Below are 19,173 nucleotides of genomic sequence, written 5' to 3' on the forward strand. Positions count from 1 at the left end.
TCATTGAGCTCAAGGCCCTAACCGCCGACTAATTAGCATACATTTTAGGCCCTACCCTACCCTAAATGTTTGGTCGGGTTCGGGCAGAATTTGAGAACTCTAAATGCAAGTACAAGTACAGGATTTGCGTGCCTCTTCTTGTGATACCTTTTTCGCTTTACGTTTTTGATGCCATGATTTGATCAGCATCTCTCATCTCCTATAACTAACATGCTGGTCATTCTGCACTTTGAGTCAGCAGAAAGCCTTTGGCAGTGGTTGGACTGAGGACGATGAAGGAGAGAGAGTCTGGAAGCTCACCACAGCTACACAGCAACACATGGTAGGTTGGCTAAGATCACTTTTCTCATAACCTAGTTGGCTGGCGAAAGGGCCTTTCTGTCTCCCCGTGTCTCCTATATGGCAGTAGTTCTCAGCCTTTTCAGGCCGCGACCCCCAAAATAATCATATTTTAACCCCCTGACAAGAGTTGAGGCTTGAAGAGTTGAGGCATTACATTTTGTATAAAAACGGTTCTATTGCCTCTAATATCTGACAATGTGGCCAATGTTTAATTTGTCATTTCAGAATTGTCACCTTAGAAATATACCCTGTCACTTAAACTGTATGTTGGTTTGTTTACTGTTAAGTGAGAAAACAATGTTTCACATTAAGTTAATCATCTTGGGACCCCCCAAAAAGCATGCAGGTCTACTGCCTCTAATATCTGACAATGTGGCCAATGTTTAATTTGTCATTTCAGAATTGTCACCTTAGAAATATACCCTGTCACTTAAACTGTATGTTGGTTTGTTTACTGTTAAGTGAGAAAACAATGTTTCATCTTGGGACCCCCCAAAAAGCATGCAGGTCTCTGCCTCCTCCTGGCCAGCCGGGGCGCCTGATGGAGGGGAAAGGCCGGAACTGGTTGGAATAACGTGTTGTTCTTGTTAAGATTTTCAGCGAGGACCCAGCTTTTTAATTTTCACGTTTGTTTCATGGATGCAGGATATAAGCCCTTAAACAATCCCTCTCCCAGGGCTCTAACACACAGGGGAAAGACACCGACAATGAATGAGCCAAGCCTATATACCTTATTTATTTATTGCAATTCAAATTAATTCAGTCATAATATTATTGTACCAATTTTACAACCTTTACCTTTACCACAACAGTGGGCTGCACGCCTAAACCTATAGGCTATCGTTGTTTCGGGGCTCCTTGGCATGAAAACATTCAGGAACCCCTAGACTCTAGAGTTAGGCTATTATGGCATTTGTCCACTTGCAAATAACAATTACTTTTTATATAGGCCTATATATTTTCTTTTGGGTATCTACTGTATCTACTGTATAGTAGATACAGATAGGAAACAGGGAGAGACAGGGAGTGACACATGCAAAAGACCTTAAATTGCCACTTCACTGTCATCTAGGGACCCCCCCCCCCCCCCCCCCCCCCCCCAAAAAAAAAGAAATCATATGTGGACCCCCCTGGGGGTACCGACCCACAGGTTGAGATCCACTGCACTAAGGCATCGATCGACACCCCACATATAACAATTCTAAAAGCTGCCACACATGTACATAAAGTATTGACTTGGTGGACCGCTCTTCTGCTCTTCAGACAGAAGGACGCTGCTCTTTGAGGAAGGCGGTGCGCATGGACCAGCCGATGAGACAACTCTTCAACTTCTCTGTGCCTGTTCTGCAGTGGGCCGGAAGCTTCCACAAGGCAGCCTGGAGGAGGCTGGGAGACCACGCACCTCCCTATGGATGGAAGGGCTTGTCTGCGAATGGTACACTCACACCCAATTAGGCCGGGGGCCAATTCTGAAATTGGCACAAATTGGTACCACCCAAGGTGACCGTACGTTTTTTACATTTTCGTCTTCGTACATGTCTCTAGTTTACATTTTGGTATGATAACTCTTCCAATCGCCCAGCTTATTGACAGTTATCACTCCCTAAACAAACCAATATCCATATGAAACAGTGATGAGTATATACTGTATAGTGTGGTACGATGTGTACTTCCGTAGGATTTTTGGGCTACTTTTTTATTATTTTTTTGCAGATCCTGGTTCTAGAGAGTCCAAACTATGAGAAAATGATGGGTGCCAACTTTTCCGGACCCCCACCCCCTATCTGGGGGTCATCTAGTTTGGGGCTCCCAGAACAGTACGCCAGCCAGTTAATATCCAATTTTCTTAATATTAGGGTTGTTTTCTAGGTTTTAAAACATTCTGAGTTCATTTATTACAATTTTGAAGCAGCCAGAATAACCTTTCTGACATTTGGTTGGGGTCTTTCCTCACCTGGGACCCCCCAGACGCCGGACCCCTGTGCCTATCTCAGTACTCGCTCTGCTCCTGCTCCAGAACAATGTCATATTAGATCATAATTGAATAAATGTTTTAGTTTTTTTTACTCTGAAAACAAAAATGAGTAGTAGCAAATACCAGGGGTCTTCCACAGGGGCTTCGGGACCCCTAGGGGGTCCTCAGAGTTACTACATAGTGTACTTCTAATGATTTTTTTGCGTAACTTAATTTTTTTACTGCTTTGGCTTTTATAGGGACCAAAGTGTCAGAAAATGATGGGTGTCAGATTTTCCCAACCCCTGCCCCTTTTCTGGGGGGGTCATCTATTTTAGGACACTGTAGAACAGTATGCCAGCCAGTTAATGTCCAATTTTCATAATATTAGAGTTGTTTTGAAGGTTTTAAAACATTCATATATTGCACTTTTGAAGCAGCCAGAATAAGCTTTCTGACTTTTGGTGGGGGTCTTTCCTCACCTGGGACCCCCGGAATGACTCCTGAGCCTATCTCAGTACTCATTACAGTCCTTGCTCTGCTCCTGGTCCAGAACAGTGTCAAATTAGATCATAACTGAAGCATAAAAGCTTTTGTAGCTGGGCTCTGACAACAAAAATGAGTAGCTAATACCAGAGGTCTTCCACAGGGGGTCTGGGACCCCCAAGTGTCCTCAGAGTTACTACAGGGGGCCAGCCAAATGGCTATTCCAGTTTTGGCCCTATTCTTGCAACCAGTTCTGCAATTTGCTAACTATTTTTGAATAATATTAGAAACTGTTAGTTTTATGCATCCTGGGTTTATGTAGTGTACTTGATGGTTTATTAGTATTCTCAGTATTATTTACTAGTAAGATGCCTCAGGGTGCCAATTCTTTGCCATCTGACCAGTGATGTATATCGGTGTACAGATGTACAGATCCATGTACTGTATATTGAGATGTGCTGTGAGAGCCCAAACATGCTTACTCAGTTATTTGTTATGACAACTGACATCAATACCCTTCATGGAGATCCCTGTCTATAGAACCAGTCACACAGATATAGGCTGTCTTGGCCATCTGTCTTGGCCATATATGGATTCTGTTAGTGTGGCATGTGGCCGATGTGGCCTCCATATATGGGCATTCCCATATGAAGTCCTGTTAGATATGGGCTTAATATTGAAGACATCAAGGAACTCCATATATGGTCATAAAAGGGATTCTGTTAGTGTGCCATCACAGTGAAGCCAGAGTGTGATATCAGAGCGGGCATGCAAAACAACGTGTCCATTTACCACACACACACACACACACACACACACACACACACACACACACACACACACACACACACACACACACACACACACACACACACACACACACACACACACACACACACACACAGTCATCTTGTCATACATCTTGAATGTATGACCTCAGCATCAAAGGCTGGATTAGTATGTCCCTGTGACAAACTATTATTATGTCCACTGTCCAGGGGTACTTGTACATCAAGCTGCCTCACTGAAACAGGACATAGACTCCTGCCCTATGAGCCTCAGGGCTGGGCAAGGCTTACTTATTTCCATCAACATTGGAGTAATTGGAGCACTTTGGTCCAACAACCCCGCATCTGTGATAATGCAGGGTAATGGGATGGGATTTCAGTCAAAGAACTTGGAGCTGCACTGCTACCACATATCCTCCATGCCAGCTACATCACAATGCAGTATAAATGATACTTGACAAATTGCCCTGAGCTTCCACCAATTGAAGAAAATGGATGGAATTCAGAGAGTGGAGGGTATTTTCCAGTCAGATGTCTTGGCTGACTGGGAGGTTGGGGTGACCAGAGATTTGGCTGGCCCCTTGTAGTAACTCTGAGGACACCTGGGGGTCCCATACCCCCTGTGGAAGACCCCTGGTATTAGCTACTCATTTTTGTTGTCAGAGCCCAGCTACAAAAGCTTTTATGCTTCAGTTATGATCTAATTTGACACTGTTCTGGAGCAGGAGCAGAGCAAGGACTGTAATGAGTACTGAGATAGGCTCAGGAGTCATTCCGGGGGTCCCAGGTGAGGAAAGACCCCCACCAAAAGTCAGAAAGCTTATTCTGGCTGCTTCAAAAGTGCAATATATGAATGTTTTAAAACCTTCAAAACAACTCTAATATTATGAAAATTGGACATTAACTGGCTGGCATACTGTTCTGCAATGTCCTAAAAATAGATGACCCCCCAGAAAAGGAGCAGGGGTTGGGAAAATCTGACACCCATCATTTTCTGACAGTTTGGTCCTTATAAAAGCCAAAGCAGTAAACAAATAAAGTTACGCAAAAATCATTAGAAGTACACTATGTATGTAGTAACTCTGAGGACCCTCTAGGGGTCCCGAAGCCCCTGTTGAAGACCCCTGGTATTTGCTACTACTCATTTTTGTTTTCAGAGTCCAGCAACAAAAACATTTATTCAATTATGATCTAATATGACATTGTTCTGGAGCAGGAGCAGAGCGAGTACTGAGATAGGCCCAGGGGTCCGGCGTCTGGGGGGTCCCAGGTGAGGAAAGACCCCAACCAAATGTCAGAAAGGTTATTCTGGCTGCTTCAAAATTGTAATAAATGAACTCAGAATGTTTTAAAACCTACAAAACAACACTAATATTAAGAAAATTGGACATTAACTGGCTGGCGTACTGTTCTGGGAGGCCCCAAACTAGATGACCCCCAGATAGGGGGTGGGGGTCCGTAAAAGTTGGCACCCATCATTTTCTCATAGTTTGGACTCTCTAGAACCAGGATCTGCAAAAGAAATAAAAAAATAGCACAAAAATCCTACGGAAGTACACATCGTACCACACTATACAGTATATACTCATCACTGTTTCATATGGATATTGGTTTGTTTAGGGAGTGATAACTGTCAATAAGCTGGGCGATTGGAAGAGTTATCATACCAAAATGTAAACTAGAGACATGTACGAAGACGAAAAGTATGGTCACCTTGGGTGGTACCAATTTGTGCCAATTTCAGAATTGGCCCCCGGCCTAAATGTCCCTTTACCTATGTCTGTGAATGGTACACTCACACCCAATGTCTCTTTAGCTGTACTGTATGTCTGTGAACGGTACACTCACACCCAATGACCCTTTACCTGTATGTCTGTGAACGGTACACTCACACCCAATGTCTCTTTAGCTGTACTGTATGTCTGTGAATGGTACACTCACACCCAATGTTCTTATAGTCTGTTGGTCTTCACACAAGGGTCTCTTTACCTGTATTTCTGTGAATGGTACACTCAAACACAATGCTTGCTCATTTCACTTGAATTGGACAATGTTACTGCAGTCTTCCCCAGCAGTGCATTTGAGATGTACTGTAAACAGTGACTGCTCTCCATTCCAACATGTCTCCATTCCGACAGTGACTTTTTATTGTCGGAGTGGCAACACTTCCATAGAAGTTAGGTTTAGGGTACAAGTGTCCACATTGCTTAAATACGTTTGGAGAAACTCACACTCACTATCTTAAATGACAGAGGTCGAAAATAAGTAATAATTGATAGAAACCTTGTAGGTCTATCTCTATATTTCAACTGTCACTGGTAGGCAGGTTTCAGAACTGTCCACACTCCACTGCTCTCCTCTGAGACACGTGTGAGTAGTAGTATGTGTATGTGTATTGTGTCTTAAAACTACAATCCGTACGTTTTATAGCCTATGTTTTGTTTCCTTCTCCTGGGAGACAGAATTGCAACAATGCCTGATCGACAATAATGAATGGCAGGTTTTCATACATGGGGAATCTAATTAAATAACCTGATTTTAAATCAAGTGTGAGGAAACTGCTATATATTGCAGGAATATAAGAGGAATGCATATATATAAGAGGAAACTCATATATATATTGCGAAAATTGTCATATATTGGTGAATATTTTTCCAACCAACTTTATCCGATAACTTCTGTGTTCCCAATAATTATGTACATAGGCTATGTGTCATTATATACTGTAAGGTCAACCAACTCTATAATTCTTGCTTAAAAAGCACATTGCAAGCTTGTGGTATAAACTGATGGCCTAACTCAAACATCAGCCACAAACAATGTAGTAGGTTGCTTAGGACCAGATTTTAGAAAAATTAGGAGGTTGATGATGTGGCTCCCACCAAAAATGAAAGCGGTATTTTTTTAGCTTGGTGTATACAGCAGATTTGGATTCAACACACCTTAATACCCCTAGAAAACATGTAGGCCATAAATTAACACAAATTGCCTTCGGGGGTTAAGAAGCATTTTGGAAAACTGACCTAGTCTAAGTTGTTTTATTCATTCAAGTCCCAGACTGTAGGTTTCTAAGTTTGTCTTTGTGTTTTGTCTGCGATGTGTTCAGTTGTTCGATCCAGCCTGGCCCTTCTGAACGGTTCCGTCAGCAGCGTTCTGTTTGAGCGCCCCCTGGAGGGGCAGTGTGTGCGCTGCGCGGTGGTCGGCAACGGTGGCATCCTCAGGGAGTCCAAGCAAGGACACGCCATAGACAGCCATGATCTAGTCTTTAGGTACAGTATAGGTACATGTCACACACTGTTTCATAGACAGCCTTGACACATTTAGGCCTGGAAATATTGAATGCTTTAACCAGTGAAAAATAGCAGATATACAAGCTCACAAGCTTGTAGATCTGCTATTTTTGAAAAGTCGTGAAAATGTGTGCAAATCTTTGAATATATGTATTTTCAAAGCGAACGTTTGTAACTCAGAATGTGCTTCTGGGTGGTCCCTGGAACTAAATATTTTGAGATGGGGGTCCGTGGCCAAATACATATCATTTTGGGGGTCCTTCACATGAAAAGGTTTGAGAACCACTGACATAGTAGTTTCTCAAGAACAGACTAACTGAGCTCCATTTAACTGAAAAGGACCTTTTCTTTGACGATGGCTATAGCCTATAGCCTCGTACCCGCCCCTCTTCCAGAAACCATTTCATTTGTTTAATCTTCTGGAATCCTCCTGGAGAACGGAAGTTGGTCGTTTACTAGGCTAGCTATAGCCAGGTTGCTGACATAGAAACATAGTTTTTTTTTTTCAAAAAACCTTAGAAGATTTCAAAAGACACTTATACAGTAGAAGCGGGTAAAAATTCAGATTTTCACGATTTTTCAAAAATAGCAGATCTACAAGCTCACAGCTACGAGCTTGTAGATCTTCTATTTTTCAATAGTTAAAGCATAAAATAATGATACACAATAATGTGTACCCGTTCTAAATGGGTTAAGGGCCGTTTCCACGAGAAAACAGCAAAATAAATGTCAGATATGCCTTCCGCTCAGACGACAACGGCATTTTCGGCGGTTGGAAACGCAAAAAAGCAAAAGCTCTTCCCAGGGATGAAAATCTTTGAAAAGATCCTCCTTGCGTTGACCTGAACGCTGATTAAATGACAGAACGCAACAATATTTAGCTTTGCTTTCTTTAGAGACCGTTGTCATCTAAACATGGCCTTAGTCTTTAGGTGGGTACATATCACAGCGACACAGCCGCTTCTACATCTGACTGTGTGTATGAGAAATAATGTGTGTGTGTGTGTGTGTGTGTGTGTGTGTGTGTGTGTGTGTGTGTGTGTGTGTGTGTGTGTGTGTGTGTGTGTGTGTGTGTGTGTGTGTGTGTGTGTGTGTGTGTGTGTGACCAAATCTGAGGTAGAGCAACACATATTTTGCCACTGCCCCTACTGACTCTAAACTCATATCACGCGACACATTTATTGCTCACCACAATATAATCTGTGTCATAATCAGGGGTGTCGCACCAAATTCTGGGCCCTGGGTACAAGGATTCACTGCGTTATGTTGTGCTTTATATTGAAAAATAGAAGATATACAAGCTCACAGCGCGGCACCGAGTGCCGCGCTGCGAGCTTGTAGATCTACTATTTTTTTTTTTTTTTAATCATGAAGATTTGTGTCTTTGAAGGTTTTTTGAAAAACCTATGTTTCTATGTCAGTGGAGCTCAAACCTTTTCATGTGAAGGACCCCCAAAATTATATATATTTGGCCATGGACCTAGCCTGATTTCAGACTCAGCTCTCAGTCCCACTTTTCCCCCCCTTGTGAAGCCCCTGGTCACAATTCAACACAACTTTTGAACACAACCCTGTTACAGCTAAACCCTGCATTCTCTAGCCCTACCTAAGCAATACACTTGCCACGCACATCCCCTATACACCCAGGAACCAATGCAACTTACAGGCCAATTTGTGTATACCTGTAGGTCTACATGTGACGTGACGTTCGCTTATCTCCCGATTAGGGAGTGTTACAGGTATACATTTTTTTCTCCTTTCTTTTCTTCAGAGTTAACGGGGCTGTGACCAAGGGCTTTGAAGAGGACGTGGGGACAAAGACCTCCTTCTATGGTTTCACCACCAACACCATGAAACATTCCCTCATTTTATACCGCAAGGAGGGATTCACCAGGGTTCCACAAGGCCGCGTACGTCCATTCTAGAGACACACCCATATATGGGTGTGGCCCATATGTGGCCCATATATGGGTGTGGCCCATATATGGGTGTGGGCCACTAGTTCAATAATCGATTATTCAGCCCAAGGAGACTTGATTTTTTTTTTGTTCACATTCCTAACTAAGCCATTAGTTTTAGGAGAGTCTTTGTATCTCCATAGAGCAGGGGTTTCCAAACATTTTTGTCTCAGGGCACCCCATAATTATTTTTTTAAATCCAAGGCACTCCTACATTATAATTTTCACTCCCAGCACCTTATAATTTATAGCATATTGTCGTTGTCGGGTGGAAACCTTGTATGTCCAAAACCGTTCGTTTTGTATTTATCATCTATAAAATGTACTAAACTAATGAAAACAGCCGATCTACAAGCACACAGCGCCTTGCATTTCACTAGTTTTGTGCGACAGAGGTTTCTGCCTGACAGTAATGATATTAGTGATTATGTTGCGAGGAAAACATTGATATAATAGCCATTTTGGTTAGAACTGACTGAAAATAACTGTGTACTTCAAGTTTAAAATGATATTTTTTGAAGTGTCCAAATAAATTCCAAATATTATCAAATGATCTTGTGGAACCCCTGGACTGCCGTTGCGGCACCCAGGGTGCCCCGCCACCCACTTTGAAAACCCCTGCCATAGAGAACAAAGCAGGCTATTTTGTGTCTCCATAGGGAACCACAGCAGTGCTGGAAATTATTGGCTTAGGGAATGCGACAAAAACATATTCATGAATTCAAGTCTCCATGGAATGGGTAATCGTTCGAAGATTTTAAATGTTGGGGCCGGGGGTGAACTATCCCTTAACATAATAGCATCAAAATCAGTTTAACCACTTTAACCATATGAAAATAGCCAAACTTCGAGATCGATTACTTTCAAACTTAGCAATATGGGGGACAAATGAAAAAGAAAAGAAAAAAAATGCTATACCGCTGTATCAGCTATTACAGGACTTATCTGATGACATACAGGAATTGTAACGCCAGGGGCGTCAATTGGGTATGGCAGGGGTATGCAGTTGCCATACCCTGGGTCCAGGGGGAGAAAATAAAAGTTACTTTTAAATATAAATCCATGAATGTCTATCTGTTGTATATTCCCAGGTTCCGCAAGTCAGCTGCACAGGTGCAATGCATTATTGTTAATTGTGGCAGGTTTACTAACATGCCAAGTTTAGCTGCACTTGAACAACCATTCCAGGCTGCATATATCCAGCCCAAGAAACCGTAGAAACGGGTGGAAAAATAGCACTTCTTAAAATAAATGTATCGTGCCTGTTGCTAAGGTATGGCAACATGACTACTACCAGTCATGTTGCCATACCTTAGCTTTATCTGAACTGAAGCCACTGTGTATCGCAATGCTTTGTGAGCTTGTAGATCTGCCATTTTCAAGTAGACAATTAGGTTTAAAGTGGTCAAACTGAGTTTGATGCTATACGAGATAATTAACTAAATGTGGACCTCCCTTTGAGAGCCACTGCCTCAAGTGATGTTATCGGAACATTGTGAATTATATGCAGGCGTGTCGCACCAAATTCTGGGCCCTGGGTACAAGGATTCACTGCGGGGCCCCTGTGCTTTAACTATTGAAAAATAGCAGATATACAAGCTCGCAGCGCGGCACCGAGTGCCGCGCTGCGAGCTTGTAGATCTGCTATTTTTGAAAAATCATGGAAAAATTTGAATATTTCAAATCCTTCAAACCTGTGTTTCTGTCAGTGGAGCTCAAACCTTTTCATGTAAAGGACCCCCAAAATGGTATGTATTTGGCACAGAACCCCATCTCAAAATATTGAGTTCCAGGGACCCACCCAGAAGCAAAATTTGAGCTACAAATGTTCGCTTAAAAAATACATATAGTCAAAGATTTGCACACATTTTCACGACTTTTCAAAAATAGCAGATCTGCAAGCTCGCAGCGCGGCACTCGGTGCCGCGCTGTGAGCTTGTATATCTGCTATTTTTCAATAGCTAAAGTATAAAATAATGAAGGCCCCTCCACCACCTTGGGCCCTACTCAGTCCCACTTTCCTACCCCCTTGTGACGCCCCTGAATTATATGTATTGCAGGAAGTGCGCTACATCTTCATCCCCTCAGACCTCAGAGACTACGTGATGATGACAGCTGCTCTTCAGGGCCTCGCCGTCCCCTCTGGTGAGGACGCTGGAGACAGGTCGGTCTATTCATTATGGTGTAAACCAGGGGTGGGCAACTTTGATGATGGCGAGGGCCACTATATTTCCACCTTCACTCCAGAGGGCCACATTGCATATTGCTACGTCCTACATTGTCATTCTAGTATCGCATACAATAGAAGCAAAAATAGCAGATCTACAAGCTCAAAACGCATAGCGCTGCGATGCGTTTTGAGCTTGTAGATCGGCTATTTTGCTTCTTTTGAATTGGAATCCTGAATACTTTTTTATTATTTATTAATTGGAATCCTCAAATTAAACATTTTGATTTAATTTCAAACGCATTTTGTTATATACTCATGTTAACTTCATGAACCTAAATACAAATACATTGGACATAAAAAAAATAGATTTTAATACTACTATACTAGTCATTAACTCTCCTACTGCCAGATTATTTATTTATTTATTGGGTCTGGTGCCATCAAAAAGCGGCTTACCTTTGCGACGTTATAGTAGATAGATAGACATTTATTTATTTATTTATTTATTTTTTTGATTGTGCAATAGTGCACTTTGGTCTGCCAGGCAGCAGAGGGCGGCGTCATGCGAGAATGAATGTGAATTTGCCTGTTATGTGTTGCCGTGCATTCAGACCAGTCACTGGCCACAGAGCCTCACAGCCAGAGGAAATAAACAAGGAAGTGAATTGGTCTCCGTTGATGTTAACGCATAATGGATTTTTTACACCATCACCGCGGAAAATGTGTTTACAGTACACGGCGGCGCGACCCCTCATCAGCTTAAGGACATCAACAAGGTAAACGAACGAACGCGAACGAGCGCCGTATTGGCGCGGAGGTCTCTTGAGAATTGGGGCGAACAGGAACGTCCAAAGCAGTATAAGAGTTAAGCTATATAGACTGACAGAATTAAAGCTGGTCGTGTTTGGAATTGTAACAGCTGAAATCAATAATACAGTATTTCAGTATTAACCAGTGGGCCGCATTAAGTGAAGGTGTGGGCCGCATGTGGCCACCGGGCCGCCAGTTGCCCATGTATGGTGTAAACTGTCAGCTTTTTTAATTTACCACATGAACAAAGTTTTCTAGGGCAGACAGTCAATGGAAATAGCCCCAAAAATAGCCTTCGTGTTTTTTATGAAGAGATCTGATGTAGATGGAAAGAAGGAGAAGAAAAAGTACATAGCCCTGGGATTTAAATTAGAGATGGGACGTTCGCGAATGAATTGAGTCCTTTGAACGGCTCTTTGAAATGAACGATGGGATCCGGTTCGCAGTATAGGGAGCCGTTCCTTTTCTTTTTTCTTTTTTTTTCTTTTTTTGATGAGGGGGAGTAAATTCTAAAAAAAAACAGTGCAATGTAGAAATAGGCTACTCTGTTACAAGTAAAAGTCTGAAATTCAAAATGTACTTGAGTAAAAGTACAATAGTATTGAATCAAAATGTACTTAAAGTACCAATAGATAGTAGAAAGTAGCCTAGAATGTCCCATTTCACAGGTTTTCCAATTAATAAAATGTAGACAAATCATTTGAAAATAGCAGATCTACAAGCTCACAATGCGTCGCAACGCGACGCATTGTGAGCTTGCATTGTGAGCTTGCTATTTTCAAATGGCAGAAATGTATCTAGGGTTGAAGTGATTTGTAATGCTAATCAAAATATCCTAAAGTAACTAGTAACTAAAATGAGTCTTTTGAACGGCTCTTTGAAAGGAACATATCCAAGAGATCCGGCTCACTTCAAAGAGCCATAAATCCCATCTCTAATTTAAATGTTTTGTGTGGTGTAGTTATGTCTTGGTGCCTGCAGATGGCAGTATATTCTCGGTAAAGTTTGGAACAATTGTTGCAACCGCAGGTCGCAGTTTAGTATCAGAACCGTCATACCTTGACCGTATCTGTATGGGTAACGCTTGTCTTTTTTGTTGATTGACTCTCACGCTCTGACATGACTGTGATGTCAGGGGAACCAAATCCCTTTTACGCCAATATATGGAGATATGGAGATCCCTGTGATGCCAGGAGAACAAATCCCTTTATGCCCATATATGGAGATCCCTGATGTCATCAATATAAAGCCCACATCTATATATACCGGTATATGTTCAAGACAGCCCAGATGGTCAAGACAGCCCGTGTGGCACTGTGGCTGGTTCTACAGACAGGGATCTCCATATATGGGCATACAAGGGATTGTATGTATGATGTCAGATGTTATAGGACTTTTCACATAACAAATAACTGAGTAAGCATGTTTGGGGTCTCACAGTATATCTCCATATACATGGATCTCCATATGGATACCAGGGGTCTCCATATATGGGTAACTGGTCCGATATACATCACTGGCCAAGACATGGCTGGTAATGAATGTTATTCTGACAATAACAAGACATTGATCTGTATACTCCTGTACATGCCAGATGGATATTCATTGATGTTATGCTTGCTCTGTAATGTAGTTTTATTAATAATAATACATATATAATGTATTATTATTGTTATTGCTTACGTTTTTTCTTGTTTCTTAGTGCTATATATTTATCCAGGCTGTTTCCTTCCCACAGGCCCTGGAGGTATTTTGGGCACAAACCTCCTGAGTACTTCAAGATGATCCACCCAGACTTTATTACATATGTGACACAAAGGTGATGGAAAACAGAGCCTCTATTCCAATGGATCTAATGTAGGCCTAGTTATTATATAGTCACAAGCTCTTGTTACAAATGGTATTGATAAGTGATATTTTTGGTTAGAAGTATTATAATATAATATAATATATCACACACACACACACACACACACACACACACACACACACACACACACACACACACACAGAGACCATTGATATTAAAAAAATATTGTAAATGCGATGGATTATGTATTTGACTTTGTTATGGTCCAACCAAAAGTACATTACGTCAAGATATATACCATAATTGTTGGACTATAAGCCACACCTGACTATAAGCCGCAGGTGTCCTTCCTGCTTCCTGCTAGAGCGCCCCTGGTGGCCGTTAGCTGTAAAAATCTATATATAAATCCTTGTTAAAGACCATTGTAAAACTAACTAACTGGCCATTAGCTGTAAAAATCTCTATATAAGCTGCACCGTTGTATAAGCCGCAGGGTTCAAAACATGGGAAAAAAGCCGCGGCTTATAGTCCGGCAATTACGGGGTAGTTATTCCTTGGGTGTTTCAATATTTTCTAATGTGGCCCCCGTTGAAAAACCTTTGGACACCCCTGCTGTGTTCTATTGATTTGCCAGGTTCCTGAAGTCTCCCCTACAGAGTTACAGAAGGACAGGTCACCTGTACATGCCCAGCACCGGAGCACTGATGCTGATGATGGCCCTGCACACCTGTGACCAGGTCAGTCTACACATCTACTTCAAACTTTTTTTTCACTCAGGGCACCCCTGTAATATAACTTTTTCACCAACGGCACCCCTGAATTACACTGTACATTTTTAGAATCTTAGATCATATTGGAGAAATATCGTTTCAATCAGAACTAATAACTTTACACTAGGGCTGGGACTTTAACTGATTAATTGTGATTAATTAATTACAGAAAATGTACGCGATTAAAAGGGTTTAATAATAAAAGGGTTAACGCATTTTAATCGCACTTAGTTTTTGCACCACAGAACCTTCCGTTTCGGTCATACCGATCATAGCGATGCACCAACCAAGAAGAGACAACAAACGCAAAGGGAGAAGTAGCCGATCAGAGCGCATTGCGAAATTATAAAATGCTTCTAGGGTCAAATATTGATATGTGATTAAAATGTGATTAATTGCGATGAATTAATTACAAAGCCTGTAATTAATTCGAATCAAAGCATGCCTATTCTGGGAAGAAGCTAGTAGATCTGCAATCTTTTGGTGAAGAGAGTTGGCCGTAAGATGGAAAAAGAACTCATCAAGTACAGTGCAAATCAGGTCTGTTTTACCACCATTTGAGAACAAACTGCTTGACATGATGTGCCTTATTGCATCTATCCATCCCAGGGGTTTTCAAAGTGGGTGACGGGGCAACCTGGGGTGTCGTGACGGCAGTCCAGGGGTGCCGCGAGATCATTTGATAATATTTGGAATTTATTTGGACACAATGTAGTATCATTTTAAACTTGAAGTACAAAGTTATTTTCAGTCAGTTCTAACCAAAATGGCTATTATCTCAACGGTTTCCTCACAACATAATCACTCAAATATCGTCACTGTCGGGCAGAAACCTCGTATCTCCAAGTTTCAAATGTGTACGTCTTTTGGTAAAGCAAAGCCCTGCTTCATCATGCAAGAGTATCGCACAAAACTAGTGACAACAGCCGATCTAGAAGCACACAACACCTCGCGATGCGAGGCGTTGTGTGCTTGTAGATCTGCTGTTTTCACTAGTTTAGTACATTTTATAGATGATGAATACAAAACAAACGGTTTCCACCCGACGATATGCTATAAAAATAAGGTGCTGGGAGTGAAAATTATAATGTAGGGGTGCCTCGGATTAAAAACATATTTATGGGGTGCCCTGAGACAAAAAAAGTTTGGGAACCCCTGATCTATCCATCCATCCATCCATCCACCTCCCTACCTACCTACCTACCTACCTACCTACCTACCTACCTACCTACCTACCTACCTACCTACCTACCTACCTACCTGCCTACATACCTATCTGTCTGTCTGTAGGTGTCAGCTTATGGGTTCATCACCAGCAACTACGCAGAGTTTTCGGACCACTACTACGACTCCGTGAAGAGGCCTCTGGTCTTCTTCGCCAACCATGACATGAAGATGGAGAGCAGGCTGTGGGACACCCTGGACCGCAAGCAGGTCCTCCGCCTGTACAGGAGGGCAGGGGGGAGCTGACCAACACCTTGGTAGAAACACACTGGAGCTTGAAGCCCCCCGGGATTCCAACCCACATCTCTCACAATAGGGCCAGCCGTTCTTTTTAGACCACGACCACCAACATAATCATGTTTGAACTGGGGACTCCCCCCCTCCCCACCCTGATGAGCACAACGAGTTGAGGCATTACATTTTGCATAACACGGTTCTATTGTGAAAATAGCCGATCTACATGCTCACAACGCCTCGCAAAAAAAGTACTTAAATTGTCTCTTTTAAAATGTGCAGATACACATTACACATACACTTAAAGGTGTATTCAGTGATAATGAAAGTGGCCGGAGGTCATCTTGTCCCTTACTGGCCTTACAGCGTGGAAATGTTTAGTTTTGTATAGATTATAATATTCTTATTTTGATCATTAGACCCAATCACTGAATATCGGTAGGCCTGCGTCTCCAGCTTCAGGATATGTATGATACTGATTTACTACGAGACTGTGGCATTTTATGAGTTCAGTAGTTTACAATCTAGGCATTTAGCAGACGTTCTTAATTCAGAGCGACTGTGGTTCTCAAAACCTTTATTTTGACCTTCATAACTAAACATCATAACATAACTAAGGCCATACTCTACCCTGATTGGTCGAGGACTGGCTGGCCACCTCTGAAAACCGAATCTAGCTATGCTCGTAACACGGGCCATGCCATGGCCCGTGTTACGAGCATAGCTAGATTCGGTTTTCAGAGAACTTCCACCATGGCTGCCATGGTGGAAGCCACTGCAATAGGCTATACACACAGCGGCCATATTGGAGAGAAGTTAGGTCACTTCTCATTTCCTTCAAAGGTGTTACGAATGAAACTAATGAAGGCTCTGTTCCATTTCATGTAGCCTCGGGAACCAGGCGTTTTTATTCAAGAAAGAAAAGCCTGGGTAAGCCCAGTAACTGTGGCTCTTTGTTTATGCTTATTCATTGTAATGATCAAAATCACTATGATGTATCGGTCTAGTTTCCCCCCGCGGCAACGCATTTCATTTCCTAATTTCCTCAAGTTGTCAATGCGAGCTGACGGGAGGGGAGCAGACAGAGGGGGGTGGGGGCCTGGGGGCCTGGGGGGAGGGGAGGCAGGCACAAAAAGACAGACAGATCAAATATCAAATAGGGAGCTGCTGTTTGAATCTAAGGCCTAGGCCAGACGGAGCTGGATACCCACATAGAAAAATATCTAGGTCCACACGACAAAGATATCTAGGTCTAAAATAATCTAAGTCCCCAGACCTCCACTAGGGGGACAAGCACACACACAGTAAAGTCTTCAGAGATATCCGGGTTCCATGTCTACACGGGTCCAGTGAATCGGATATTTTTCAATGTCTCCACTTATTTATCCGGTTTCAAAAATATCCAGCTTCGCGGCCAAAATATCCAGCTTTCTGTGGCTGCAAGCCCCAACAGCACAAAAAAAATGTCTAGCTTCAGAAATATCCAGCTCTGTGTAGCCGGCACCTTAATTCCGTTGTATCTCCCCTCTGCTCTGTCCCTTAGAATGCACAGGGCTCCCAGTTGCTGGTGAAGCTGGCCAACCAGCATTTTTTCTAATAATTATGCTGGTCTACCAGCAAGGTGATGCTGGTCGACCAGCATCACCAGCAAGTTTCCATCAATAATGCTGGTCCACCATCATGGGCTTGCTGGCGTGGATGTTGTTAATTTGGTGTTATTCATTTTGTTAGTCTCAGTGGTCTGGTCTGTACCAGCATGGTCTTGCTGGAGTCATATTTTAGATCATGGTCCTGTCTGTAGTTAACCCATTTAGACCTAGAATTATTGAATGCTTTAACCAGTTTGGGGGTCCTTCAGATGAAAAGTTTGAGAACCACTGACATAGTAGTCTGTACTAGTCTCTCAAGAACAGACTAACTGAGCTCCAGTTAAGTGAAAAGGACCTTTTCTTTGACGGCCGGCCAGGTTTTACAAAAAAGGATTCAAAAGACACTTGTAGAATCGGGTCAAAATTCTAATTTTCATGATTTTTCGAAAATAGCAGATCTACAAGCTTGCAGCGCTGTGAGCTTGTTGCGACCGTAGGTCGCATTTACTACCAAAACCTCCACCGGCTGTCCGTCCGTGAGTCAGTGAGTGAGTGAGTGAGTCAGTCAGTCACACGTCACACCCGCAGCTCCAGGGACCCCCAGGTCCCTGGGGGACCCCCAGGTGTAAAAAAATGTCCGTCCGTGAGTCACACGTCACACTTTTGCCCTGCTCATATCTCCACAACCGTTGCCCCCATCCATGCCACATTTTGCACACACACTCCTTACCTGGCAAACTACAACCTCCAAGGACCCCCGGAGCTCCAGGGACCCCCAGGTCCCTGGGGGACCCCCAGGTGTAAAAAATGACCAAATGTGCAAAAATGACGAAATGACCACCCCACCGGGGCTGGTCACGGGGAATTCCTGGGGACCACCCACTCCTGGTGCTCCAGAACGGATGCAAAAGTGGTGGCGCCCCCAGTGGAGGACCCCCTCCACTGCAGCTCACATAAAATGCCGTAACTCGGGCTAGGAGCGTCCGGGAGAGCCGGGGCCGGTACCTATTCGTCCGCCAAGGCAACGCGGAGACCCCACTCCTCATTTCTCACATGGCCCTCTTCTAGCGCCACCTTCAGGCCGATTTTTAAAAACACATTTTTGGACACTGCTCCTCCAGATTTTGCCCTAAAATCACGAAAACCACTACACAGCATGTCTACACTCATGTCATGGATCAGGAAGATCTTGGAAAAACACATTTTTGCCCTATTTGTGGAGATAAGCGACCTACGGTCGCTTATCTCCCGATTAGGGAGTCTTACTGGTATGTCTGCTATTTTTCAATAGTTAAAGCATAAAATAATAATACACAATAATGTGTCCAACATCTTAGGTGTCGGCTACACAGAGCTGGATATTTCTGAAGCTAGACAATTTTGTGCGGTTGGGGCTTGCAGCCACACGAAGCTGGATATTTCAGCCGCAAAACTGGATATTTTTGAAACCGGATAAATAAGTGAAAACAAGAAATATCCAATTCACTGGATCTGTGTAGACATGGAACAGGGATATCTCTGAAGACTTTACTGTGTGTGCTCTTGTCCTCCGATTGTTTTAGACCGAGATATCTTTGTCATAATTTTTCTATGTGGATATCTGAAAAACCGGGACATGAAATATCCAGCTCCGTCTGGCCTAGGCCTTAACCATTGATCCAAAGGGATCCAAGGGAGTTACTAGACTTGAGACCATCAGGCTAAGGCAGGGACATGCTGGGCCCCTGATTCAGCCCGGGAAAAAGAGT

General features: G+C 42.8%; 1 protein-coding gene across 1 annotated transcript; it reads left to right on the forward strand.

Moving 5' to 3' along the window:
• Positions 1 to 272: 272 nt before the first annotated feature.
• On the forward strand, positions 273 to 15,848 carry st6galnac2 (ST6 (alpha-N-acetyl-neuraminyl-2,3-beta-galactosyl-1,3)-N-acetylgalactosaminide alpha-2,6-sialyltransferase 2; the record flags this gene model as incomplete). The annotated part of the gene is made up of 8 exons (XM_080724742.1): positions 273 to 322; positions 1,572 to 1,777; positions 6,677 to 6,839; positions 8,632 to 8,770; positions 10,879 to 10,982; positions 13,537 to 13,617; positions 14,243 to 14,345; positions 15,669 to 15,848. The coding sequence occupies 8 exons, from the start codon at positions 273 to 275 to the stop codon at positions 15,846 to 15,848; spliced, it is 1,026 nt and encodes a 341-aa protein (XP_080580868.1).
• Between the last annotated feature and the right edge of the window lie 3,325 nt (positions 15,849 to 19,173).

Source organism: Nannobrachium achirus (assembly GCF_963921795.1).
Source record: "Nannobrachium achirus genome assembly, chromosome: 4".
NCBI classification, from domain to species: domain Eukaryota; kingdom Metazoa; phylum Chordata; class Actinopteri; order Myctophiformes; family Myctophidae; genus Nannobrachium; species Nannobrachium achirus.